The sequence below is a fragment of the Calliphora vicina genome, chromosome 4 (assembly GCF_958450345.1).
Source record: "Calliphora vicina chromosome 4, idCalVici1.1, whole genome shotgun sequence".
NCBI classification, from domain to species: domain Eukaryota; kingdom Metazoa; phylum Arthropoda; class Insecta; order Diptera; family Calliphoridae; genus Calliphora; species Calliphora vicina.
Window position 1 is genome coordinate 68,143,978 of NC_088783.1, and position 12,940 is coordinate 68,156,917.

General features: G+C 29.0%; 1 protein-coding gene across 1 annotated transcript in view; it reads right to left on the minus strand.

The window, feature by feature from the left end:
- Window positions 1-12,940, minus strand: part of LOC135958479 (uncharacterized) — a 38,119-nt gene that overhangs the window by 1,597 nt on the left and 23,582 nt on the right. Inside the window, exons 9-11 of the mRNA XM_065509387.1 lie at window positions 9,235-9,291; window positions 604-705; window positions 52-376 (exon numbers count right to left, since the gene is read on the minus strand). Coding sequence (XP_065365459.1) covers window positions 52-376; window positions 604-705; window positions 9,235-9,291 — 484 coding nt within the window. The remainder of the gene's footprint in view (window positions 1-51; window positions 377-603; window positions 706-9,234; window positions 9,292-12,940) is intronic.

A 12,940-nucleotide genomic window follows, 5' to 3' on the forward strand; every position in this document is an offset into this window, starting at 1 on the left:
AAAAGTTATGTTATTAAAACCGTCACTAGCAATTGAGAATCTTATACTTACAATATACCATTTACAAATCGCAAGAACAGCATTGTCCAATAGTTTGTGGCGAAACTCGAAAATACTGTTACTATAAAACCGATTAATAATGTCGGTCTTATGACACGTCTTCTACCCTTGGTATCAGCTAAAAATCCCCATAAATGTGAACTTATAATCATGCCCACATAACCGATCGCACTCAGTAGACCCTTGCGATAATTGGTCAAGTGTAGATCACAATGAGCGACGGGCATATAAAATGCCACCGCTGAAGTTTCCAACAAAACATTGGCCAGTACCACGCCAGAGCTGATTATAAGGAAATAATTGAAGAAACCAAATTCTAAAGAAGAAAAAAAAAATAAAGAAAAGTTTGAATATATTCCATATCGGTTGCAAGATGATATTATTGTGCTTCAATAATATTTCATAATAAAAATCTATTTTTAGGTTTTTTAATTAGAATTCTAAAGCACAAAATAGACTGTGACATGCCTAAATATTACTAATTTAAACGTGAGACAATGTGAATTACTTTTTACTACATTTTATTTAAAATCGTATACTTACTTGTTTTCTCTAATGCCTCTGAAAACGGTATCGCCTCTTCAAAATCTTTCAATTTGCCATTTGTTATGTGACTGGGATCTTGAGATTTATTATTTGGAAGTACTAAAAGTAAAATAATAGTTAAATAATGTTAGTGTTGCATGATAAATGTCAATAAAATGTTCCAAATAATTAAACAATATGTAAACTTAATTATTATAATGCAATAATTTTCAATTACTTCACATACAATACATTGGCAAAATACAATATGCGGTAATACATAAAAGTGCTTTAAAAAAAGAATTGAAATAAATACTTGGTGATCTATTCAATCGATTTTGATAAATCTTCAGAAACTATTCTTTAAAGTCTTAAGAAAGGATTATAATATATCATCTTTAAAGGATGAGTCTAATTTTAAAAAACGTTTAAAAAAACAATGTGTGCTTCAAGGTGCATTTAATAAGGTATCATCGGGAGTACAGCTGATTATAGAATTCGCACGCATAAATGTCATATTACACATATAAAAAATACCCATTTATGTCAAACTCCGTATATAAAAAATAAGTGAATTCGCCTGTTTTTATTTCAATTCGCCACTGCTGGAACCAAGCAAATTTAACAAGATGAGAAAATTATCGAATTCAAGCAAATTCAGACGAATTCATTAATTTTTTATAATGGAGTGACATATCATCGTTCGGTCGATTTTTTTTATTTGTGAAGTTTAATTTTTCACCGTACACATTCTGCTGGGCTCCCAATAATAGTTTTTCATCAATTCAAAATTTCTTTCAATTCATTTTATAAATTATTAAAAACAATCGTTAAATCGTTTAATAAAAATTATATAATATTGAAATTTTACCGCTTATTTGATCAAATTTACTGGTTTTTGGGTTAATTTTGTATTAAAATATTCCTGGGAATGAAAAGAGCTCGAAAAACTCCATACCGATAGGTCAGTCTGCTTCCATCAAAGACTGCATTGGAATTTATCTTCGAAAAATTCAATATAATATTCACGAATGAATGGTTTGTGGGAGATTTGAAAGTAATTGCCCTTCTCTGAGGATTGCAGCTTATGTCAGTAGGGACAAACAAACAATTTTCTTAAGAAAGAATGGAACAATATTTTACTCCAAACAAATATTAAAACAAGTAAGAAAGTATGGTCGGTCAAGCCCGACCATATAATACCCTACACTAAGTAAAAGAGCAAAAACATTTTTCTTTTAAAATTTCAATAATTTATATTTTTGAGTGATTTTCGGAAGTGGGCCTTATATGGGGCTATGACCAATTATAGACCGATCACCATGAAATTAGGTCGTGTGATTTATGTCTATATTATAGTTAACTATGTTGAATTTTGTGTGTTATACCAAAATTTTTAAGCGATTTATATGCGTTAAAGTGATTTTCGGAAGCGGGTCTATATGGGAGCTATGACTAATTATGGACCGATCGTAACAAAATTTGGTGACATGAATTTTGTACATATAAAACTTATTTTGAGGTCAATTTGTGGAGATAAATTTATAAATTAAACATTTATGACCGATAAAGTCCAATATCGGAAGGACATTAGTATGGGGGATAGGTGAAATAATGGACCGATTTCAGCCAGTTCAATAGGCTTGGTCCTTGGGCCGACAAAATAATATGTACCAAAATTGCGACCTGTACTCTGCGCACAAGATTTACATGGACAGCCAGCCAACCAGACGGACGGACGGACATCGCTTAATCGACTCAGAAAGTGATTCTAAGTCGATCGATATAATTTAAGGTGGGTGTTAGACTTATATTTTTGGGCGTTACAAACATCTGCACAAACGCATGATACCCTCCCCACTATGGTGGTGTAGGGTATAAATACATCATTTATACAACCTGATGGGGTATTCTTACAACTTTTACACATGCTGGACCAACGGGCTATAGAGTCTTACTTCAAAAACTTCACTAGACTATTTATAAACATAACCCGTCAAGTCTCACTACTAAATACACAAACATTTCTGATGATTTTGGTTTATTAAAAGAACTGCTTAAAATAACACCGTAATGTAGTTAAAAATAATTTGTGAACAAATATTTTTAAATCGAATTTTTGTTAAGAATATTATTAAGTTTCAATTTACTTGTGCCTTTTTACAGCACTTAAACATTTATTTACAGTTATTTATAACATTCTTTATCAATATATTATTATTTATTCTTTAATCATTATTTTTTAAAAATCATTTATTTCAAATTTATTATTTATAAATTAAAGCAATTTTACATTGAACGGAAACTCTCCCGCAAAGACCTAACTCAGTTGTCAAAAACCTAAGTGCTGAGAATGCATTAGCAAAAAAATCGATAACTAAAGAAAACAACACACCCCTGACAGATTTTGTGTTAACTTAAAACTAACTCATGAGACACATGTGACTAAAAACATGGAGAAATACACATAAAGCCATAGAGAATAGACATAGAGCGGAAACTCTCCTGTCAAAGACCTAACTCATTTGACAGAAACCTAAGTGGTGAGAATGTATTAGTAGAAAAAAACTATGTGAAAACAAAAACAACACTCGTATGTGTAACTTTTTTGAGTAATTTTTTTGTTTGAGCTTTTTTTCTAGTTTCCGCTCTATGTGTATTTTCTCTATGCATAAAGCGGAAACTAGAAAAAAACTCAAACAAAAAAAGGTACTCAAAATAATTACACTTACGAGTGTTGTTTTTATTTTCACATAGCTCCTTTTACTAATACATTCTCACCATTTAGGTTCTTTACAACTGAGTTAGGTCTTTGACAGGAGAGTTTCCGCTATATGTATATTTCTCTATGACTAAAAAGCTTTCCTTGATGAAAGCTATTCAGTTTTTTAATGTAATGTCATTAGTACTTACTCACTCTGCATAAGTTTCATCTAATCACAAATTAGCTCATTATGAGTTAGCTTATTCTTAACTATTTAATCTCTCTCTCATGCTTATGTCTGCATCAGCAACAAGTTAGTTCAATAGTTATCAAGAAAAAGTCAGATATACAAAGAAATAGCTCATCTCTGCAAAATGTTTGAATTACTAAAAGTCAGTTGTAAGTGAGTTAGCAATAAATCAACTTAAATTTGAGTTAGCTCTGCATCCGCTTTGAGTGAGCAAAAAGTTAGTTCAATACTTATCGAGAAGAAGTCAGATGTTATACAAACAAATATATCATCAATGCATCATGTTTGAGTTACTTTAGAAGTCAGTTGTAAATGAGTTAGCTCTTAAAAGTCCGACAGGGTCGTATGTGTAATATTGTGTGTATTTTTTTCTGGTTTAAGCTCTATATAAATGTTTTTATGACTTCAAACCATAGATAAATAAACATAGATCGACTCTCCTGTCAATGACCTAACTCAGTTAAAAAACTAAGTAGTGAGAACGTATTACTAAACATAACTTTGCGAAAACAAAAAATGGTATGTGTGAATTTTTTGAGTATTTTTTTGTTTGAGGTTTTTCTAGTTTACACTCCATGTCTATATACTTCAAACCATAGAGAATATACATAGAGCGGTAACTCTCCTGTTAAAGACCTAACTCAGTTGTCAGAAACCTTGTTTGTTGTTTGTTTCTGTTTTCGCATAGTTTTTTCTACTAATACATTATCACGACTTAGGTTTCTGAGTTAGGTCTTTTTCAGGAGAGTTTCCGCTCTATGTCTATTCTGTATGCTTCAAACAACATCAACAAAACCTTTTACGTTTTTATTTTCGAAACAAAATTAATTTGAGTATGAATAAGAATAATGAACATAATTAGATGAGCCCTTCAGTATTTGTATACAATGAGCCGTAAAAGCGAAAACAGCTTAACCAACAATATATACAGAATCATTCTGTCAAATTTGCATAGATACAATTTAAGCTTAAGTGGTCATTAGCTGTATATTTTAATTTAATTTAAAAATGCAAATAATCACAAAAATACTGTTCCTTAGTTCAAATTCCTTTATAGTTTTGTATTTTACACTTAAGATTCTTTCGATGTTATGGTTCGATATGTTAGAGTAGTTTCGGCTTTAAATGACTCAAAACCGCGCCCGAAAACCGACAATTATTCCTCGGTTATCGGTTTTTTATAACATATTACCTACAGGACACTCTTATATACTTACAAACATCAAAAAATAATTTTGATAACAATCTGACTTATACCAGTTTTTAAATTATCGGCTCATTTACTCACACCTTCATACAGATTTTCAAAAAGTGGTAGTATTACTTTGTAATATAATAAATTGTTGCTAACGTTGTCATTCTTTTTTTTTTGGTAGATATGTATTTTGAACAGACCCAAATATAAATACTATTTACTTGGGGGGGTATTTTTATTTACAAAATTTATGTAGTTTGTATACAAACAAAAATAACCTGTTGCCATGGTAAATTTTATGTTTTGTTTTCATTATTTTATTTTTTTTTGTGTATACATATTTGTTTCTTTATTAGTATCAATTAACAATTTGTGTCGCCTTTATTTTTGCAAAAATACAGAAAGAAACTTTGTATATTTTTTTTATCAATTAAATAACATGAAAAATCAGACAAGAAAACCAATTCAAATTTAAATAGTCATTGTAAAAAAGCACATTTTTTTTTTCGTTTGATTGTATGAATTATCAATATCAAGGCAAAAATTCTTAGCAGCACGTGAATGTATACAGAAATGAAGAGTGTACTTTCAGATTAGAGAACACACATTGGTAAAAAAAGAGTATTTTGTACGTAGTAGCGGTCGTCACTGTTTAATAATAGGCGGTATTATTAGATAAGCATTAGACTTGTGCAGCAAATATGTATGGTTCTTTATAAAAACCTTTATTAGATAAGCTCTAATGTAATTTTTTGATTTAAATTAATGTTTTTCTTTATAAAAATAATAGAAATTCGTATAACCCACCACCAATATTATCGTGATAAAAATATGTATAATAAGTACGACCAAAGTTTTTCATATATCACCGGTTCAACCTATTTTTTGTGCCAAATATCTATTTTAATTGTTTTTAAACGTCGCGTCGGGCGGATATTTATTTCTAAAATTTTTATCGGATGAACAAGAATATTTGGGGAAAATTTCATCCCCTTCATCCTAGGTCCTATCGTCCCTTCAACAAATAGATCGATAAACCATATCATATTAGAATTTTATAAGGACCCATAATTAGAGTTTTTCACGGGACGGTACTTAGAAATCGAGTCAGTTTATTTCTTTATATTAAATTTGTATTTGATTTTTTATTTGTATCCAATTACATTTTAAAACCAAAGACATCTTTTAGATTTTAAACGAAGTCTACATTCTTAAAATTGAATAATTTGTTCTAGGCGGGAATTCCCGGGATCCCGGGAAATTTCAAAATCAATCCCGATTTCCCGGGAAATGAAAAAGTACGGGAAAAGAAAAACTCTACCCATGATATATGTTATATATGTATATAATTTTGTGTGTTAACGACCAATATTTTTATATGTTACAAACGGAATGACTAAATTTATTTACCCTCAGCTTTATGGTGCAGGGTATACAAATTCAGTAGAACCGGATTATTCGATATTTGAAAAATCTATATTTAGAAAAAATTTATATGAGATAAACCAAAATATCCACATATTTTATTTAAAAATTTAAATATACATACGTCATTAAAAAAAATAATTAGAAACCAAGTAAAGATTACGGTAACGGATTTTAGTAATTGAATTGTAGCGGTATAGTATCTGGTATTTATCATTAAAGGAATTTTGCCTGTAACAATCATTTTCATTCAACCAAAACTAATCCAAACTTAATGAAAATATTTGTTCTTCATTTGATTTTAGTCAGTTACAAAATGAATTGAAACAAATTGTTTAATAGATGAAAATAAATAATGAAAAATTTAATCAGTCAATAAATTTAACACAGCTATTTTGTAATGAATTTGAATTAAAGAAATCTTATTTTGAAAATTGTATTATGAACTAATTCGAACTTTTGTTAACTCAGTTGCCATTCAAATAGAGAAATAGAGAATCTGTTTGATCTTAACTATATTGTAATGGATTTGAATTAAAGAAAACTAGAATAATTCAATAAGGAATTAGCTCATTAAAGAATGAATTTTCCAAGAAATGAATTCAATACGTTTGAAGGTCCAAAAAAAAACTAAGCCTATGAATTAATTCTTAATGAATTATTTAATGGAATGGTTAAGAGATAAAATAAAATAAAATGCGAAGCGTTTTGCTTGTCTGCAGATACAACCGGAGTCTCTGGCGGGAATCGAAACCGCAACCACCAGATCGGGGCACCTAAGTTTGCAGTTCATCTTAAGGTCCTGTCTGTACCATTTAGCTATGATGGTCCACCTGAATGGCTTAAATTTTCTTTAAATTTATTTGGAAGTATTTTGGACTTACGTTATTAAAAAATGTTCTCCAAAAATTAATTAAAAAAAGCAATCAAAACATTTGCAGATCATCCTTAGGATGTATTCGTTCTCATGTTAAGGTTGTTTTCGATAGTGTTTTAGACGATCAACAATAATTTGACTTGCCCATCCTTTAAAAGCTTATTAAGAAAATCAATTGAAACAAGAAGCTAAATAGAACTCCTGGATATGATCTTATCACTACAAAATTAATAAAAGATTTGCAGATTATCCTAAGGATGTATATGGTTTTATGTTAAGGTTGTTTTCGATAGTGTTTTAGACGATCAACAATTGCCCATTCTTTAAAAACTTATTAAGAAAAACAATTGAAACAAGAAGCTAAATAGAGGTTCAGGTTATGGTCTTATCACTAAAAAATTAATGACAGAGGTTTTTTACAGTGATAATCTCTTTTTAAAAGATATTTTCAGTTATTCCATTCCAATTATTATGATAATTTAACTTGTTCAGAAAAGCAATTGAAACATGAAACTAAATGTAGCCTCAGGTTATGATCTTATTACTCACTTTATACATAATTCAATATTATACTGATACCGTACCTTAGATTAAAATGATTCGAAATCCATCAGATATTTCATATTTCATTCAGTTGCCATTTAACATAAGTCGTCTAAAACATAACATTCAATCCTGAAACCTTTGCATTTCATCCTAAGGATGTGTTCTTCCTAATAGCTAGACTAATAAATGCTCTTGACGATTTAAATATTCTCTAAATATGAATCGTGACAACAATCGAAACGAGAAGCTCCAGGTTATGATTTTATCTCTACACAATTAATGAAAGATGGTCTATAATTTAGAACGTTCCTATATAATCCGAACATTTGGTCCCCCAAAATTAAACGTATCTCATAACCCATAATCCTTTTGATTTTGGGTTATAATATATAGATTTGAATTCAGGAAAAAACTATTTTAGGCCATCAGCGCAAAAGTGGTGTAACCCACAATTGTTTTATAAAACATTTTTTGCAAAAGTGGTGTAAGTTTAATATACTACTAAATAAATAGTTTGGGGTTACACCACTTTTGCACTGATAGACTCATTTAGTTTATAATTTAGAACCCTTCCATTTAATTCAATATTAAAGCGAGCAAAAAAAAACGTTTTGAGATTAAAGTGATTCGAAATCCCTATGAACCAAAATTGCCACTTTTATAGGGATATATGGACTCTTGCATGACTACTGAAGAAAATATTTATAATTTAGAACGTTTGTATATAATCCAATATTCAGCATTGAATCAACTTATTGAAAATTTATATTTAGAAAAAAACTTCATAATATTGACAGACTGTTACACAATTTTTTAAATCTCGAAAATCTACACTATTATAAGGCTTTTCTGATTTAATAACTACTGAAGAATCCTTAATAGGCTGTCATTACTTGGGACTCTAACACACGATTCTTGTCCTTTTAATAGGATGTCATTACTTGAGACTCTAACCCGTGACTCTTGTCCTTCAAACATTTAATCAAATATAATTTATTCTTATAACAGCTGCTTGTCTATGCAGGGTATAACAAATTCGAACATGCTATAGATAAAACACTCTTGAAAAATTTGTGTTGATAACATTTTCAAAATTGTCTGTCTACTCAATATAATTTATTTCTTTTATTTATTTGTTGTTTTCTTTTGGTCAAATTAACAAAATATAAAAGTAATTGGTTTTGCAAATTGCCACAACACAACAATTTATTTATTTATGTTAAATTAATTTTCATATAAACAATTCAATATAATTCAACATGTTAAATGGACTTTTCAATTGAATTGTGATACCAATTGTCGTGAGGATTTGTTGTTAAATTTTAAATTTTATTCATTTATTTTATTTTATTTGCTAGTTGCTCAGCTGTAAACTATGTGATTTATTGGGGTTTTATTTTTTTTGTTCGTTTAACAAAATCATTTTAAATTACTAAATTGGACACTTAATTATTTAATTGTTGGCAGTGGAAACTTCTTGTAATTGTTAGGATTTTTTTTGAATTTTGATTAATTGATTTTAAATAAATATTTTGTTATAATCAATGTGTTTTTAAAGCACATTTCATTTATTATTAATTCAAATCGATATTAATAATTTCAGTTTCTTTTACTTTATACAATGTATTACATATTTCTAATAATAAACTTACAATTATCACTAGCACCATCTTTATTTTCATTTATTTTTAAAGTACTCATTTTATTATCTATTTTAATGATTTACTTAAAATATTTTGCTGACAAAATTTAATAATTTTAGTTAAACAATTTTGTGAATTTATTTCGTCGTTTTTTTGGGAAATAATTTTATGTAACCGCAAAAATAATATACATTTTCTTTTAATTTGAATTCATCCGTCTTTACTTGCTGCTTTTATGAGCAGTATTTATGAACTGAAATGGTTTTCGATACAAAATCTTATAAATTGTTCATGTTTTTCGTTAGAAAATGTTTACAGTGGTGGTCAAAATTGTGATAACTTTTGTTGTTTTGTATTTGTTTTGAGCTACGCAACGGCCAACAGTTGAAATTGAAAGCAATGCTACTTGTTTTTTGTCTAGCTGATCTTGAGACAATAAAATGTTTTTTCCTATCACTGAATACAGATAGTCTAAAAATCGAATTCGAAATTTTGGTCGGAAAAAAGTCGAACAATCGATTACGTTATCCCAAAAAATTCGAAAAGTCGATTAACTAAAAAAAGTCGAAAAGTCGATGTTTTTATCGACATTTTGGTCGGAAAATTGGTCCGACCAAATTGGTTCGAAATCGACATTTTGGTCGGAAAAAAATCGAACGTTATCCCAAAAAAGTCGAAAGACGATTAACTAAAAAAGTCGAAAAGTAAATTTTTTTTATTTTTATTATTTGCTGTAAAACTTTTAAAAAAGTGTTTTTATCAACAATAAATCTAGCAAATAAAAAATATATTTACATTAAAATAGGATGAGAAGTCGAAAAGATCGAAAATGTTTGAAAAAAAAGTCGACTTTTCATAAATATCAAAAGTCATAAAATCGACTGTTCAAAAATTTAAAAAAGTCGATATGACTTAAATTAAAAAAATATTGATCACATATTCATTATTTCAAATAATACATCCTTAACTTTCATGCATAAACAATATTTGAATTAATTACATAAACATTTCAAACATTCTACGCATTTATTCCAAAATTATATTTTGCTTTCCACTGTTCTACGAGCACACAAAATTCTAACATCGCAATCGACACAATTTTTGTTGTATTCTCTTATATGTATATTTAATTTTTGTTTCAAATATTTTTGTGTTTATAATTTCTAATTATTAAGGCATGTCAATTAAAGTATATATGTATTTTTATAAACTTTTGACTTGTGTAGAACTCAAGAAATGTAAAATATTTAGTATAAAACCGGATAAAGTGAAATTAGTTTAGCCTTTACCAAACCCACCATAGCTGTTATGGCCCAAAAATAATGGTGCTAAATGACTCAGAATGACTCACAGCGATGTGGGTCCGTCTGTCTATGTGAAAATTGTAATCAAACCTTAATTTTGATGATAAATGGAAGAAATTTAGCTCTCAGTTCTCTTTAGGTTCATGGCAAACCCCAATTTCTACAAGTCTCATACAACTGTCTTCCGAAATAAAAAAAAATACCTCAAACTGTTTCATGTAAATAGAAATCGCACTACCAAATATGGCGATCGGTTCATAATTGATCCCACATAAACACTTGAAAAAACGGTTTAAATCTATTAAATATGTTTTTTATCGATATAAAATTCACTACATAGAGCCAAAGTATAAGAATATTGCGAATATCGATCTTTAGTTCCTATATATGACACACTAACCAAAAACCAGCCAAACACACATAAATCTATGAAACAAATTCAATATAGAATTCACACAATGTAAGTTTCTTGCGAACAGAGGCCAATCGATCAATTTTTATGAAGATTAAATATTTTTAATCTCTTAAATATTTTGGTACACTCTCTGCAAAAACCAGTCTAACACACACAAATCTATTAATTCTGAAATCTATAAATATCGATTTAAAATTCTATTAACATAAGTTTCTAGAGAACAGAGATCACTCTATCAAATTTTGTAAAGATCGGTTCATAATTTTCTATATAAGACTAGTCCCGGAAATCCATCTCTCTATAATTTTGTACGATATTGTCTTTTTTCGATATAACTTTATTTAACCGGGAATTTGGTTATACACCCCAACTTTGATTTCAGATTGAAATTACTGGCTGATTTATCTAAAAAGGGTATAAGTATGCGAGCTTCTGTCTTGAGAGATGAGACTGACACTCGGATGTCTTACAGATTTCCCGACGAATTCTGTGTCTTGTAGACAGAGATTATAGCAGGTTTGACATCATCGGAACCAATGGGACTATACTACGTAAGATTAGTTTGGGTACTGGGGCATTGAAATATACAAGGAACTGAGTTAGCGGATGAACTGCGCAGACAATATTCGTCACTGATCTTGTTGAATGTAAAATGCATCGCATGTAACTTGAAGTGCTTTTCTAAATCAGAAAAATTAAAAATGCTTCTAATGTAAATGTATAGTTTGTACGATTGCTTTATCTGCTAAGTGTATTTCATTTGAATTTATAAAAAGAAAATCTGAACGTGGTATGGGCGACGCTCTTTGATCAATACATTTTAAATCTTAAGTGGTTTTTGAAGAACAAAACCCAGAACAAATAAATATGTATGTACGTAAGTACGTTACAAATAATCTATAGTAAATTGTAAATGTTAAACGTGATAATAAATTAAATAGAAATGAGACAACTAAAAATGTTTGTTAAAAGTAGTGGGACAGAAAGTAAAGACAATGAGTTTTGAGCGGTTTTATGATTAAAAATAACTCAAATGTGAGTGAATTTTAGTATGAAGAGTTGTGTTACGAAAAATAAATATTATTTTGTAGGCTATTTTAGGGGAGTAGAATTGAATTTTTTTCAAAACGATCTACCACTGCAATGTTATCACAAAAAACTAAATTTATTCATATATGTATGTATATCTATATAATATAAAAAAAACTAACTACGCTATGCAAAAAAATCTTGTACTAACTATAGTTAGTTAGTACACCTAGCAACATTTTTGTGTGAAAATTTACATAAGAGAAAGATTTACAGCATATGGCTGTATATTTATCGAGATAAATACTGTCACAGCACTATTGAATAGGGTAGCACAGTTTTGAAAACTTTGATATAAAGGTCTCATTATATTTGATGCAAATATTATTAACCGTAAAGGTAATTAATTATAAAATACAGTGACATTACAAAACATTGCAATATTATGCTCTGGAATTAATTTAGTTGGTCCGAGTTAGCCTAAAAGGGGGTTTTTGCAGAAAATTCGGTACACCTGTCGATAGTAAATGTATTGGTGGAATCAAATATACGATTTAGGCAAAGCGAATTCCTGAATTCCCAAAAAACAAACAAAAACTGATTTTTTTTAATTTTTATAAATACGCCAATAAAGTCCACATTTGGTCTGGAGATTCAAAAAAAATGGCCCAAAAACTTTTTGGAATCCCAGCTTTGGGATTTTAGAACACTTAGCCTAAATTCAAAATTTCGATTAAAAAAACAGGTTAATTCGAAATTGCCGTTTTCTATTTAAAGTTATCATTTTTGTTACCTTCGGTAACAAAAATTCAACATTTTGTCAATTTTAAAATTCTATTATTTTTGGACTCGTAATTACTTGACTTTTTTTATTTATTAACTAACATGTACCCCACTCCTGATTTTACAAGCTCTTGTTGAATTTGTCAACAATCTTAATGGAGAAATGCCTCCAATTCCTGGTCTT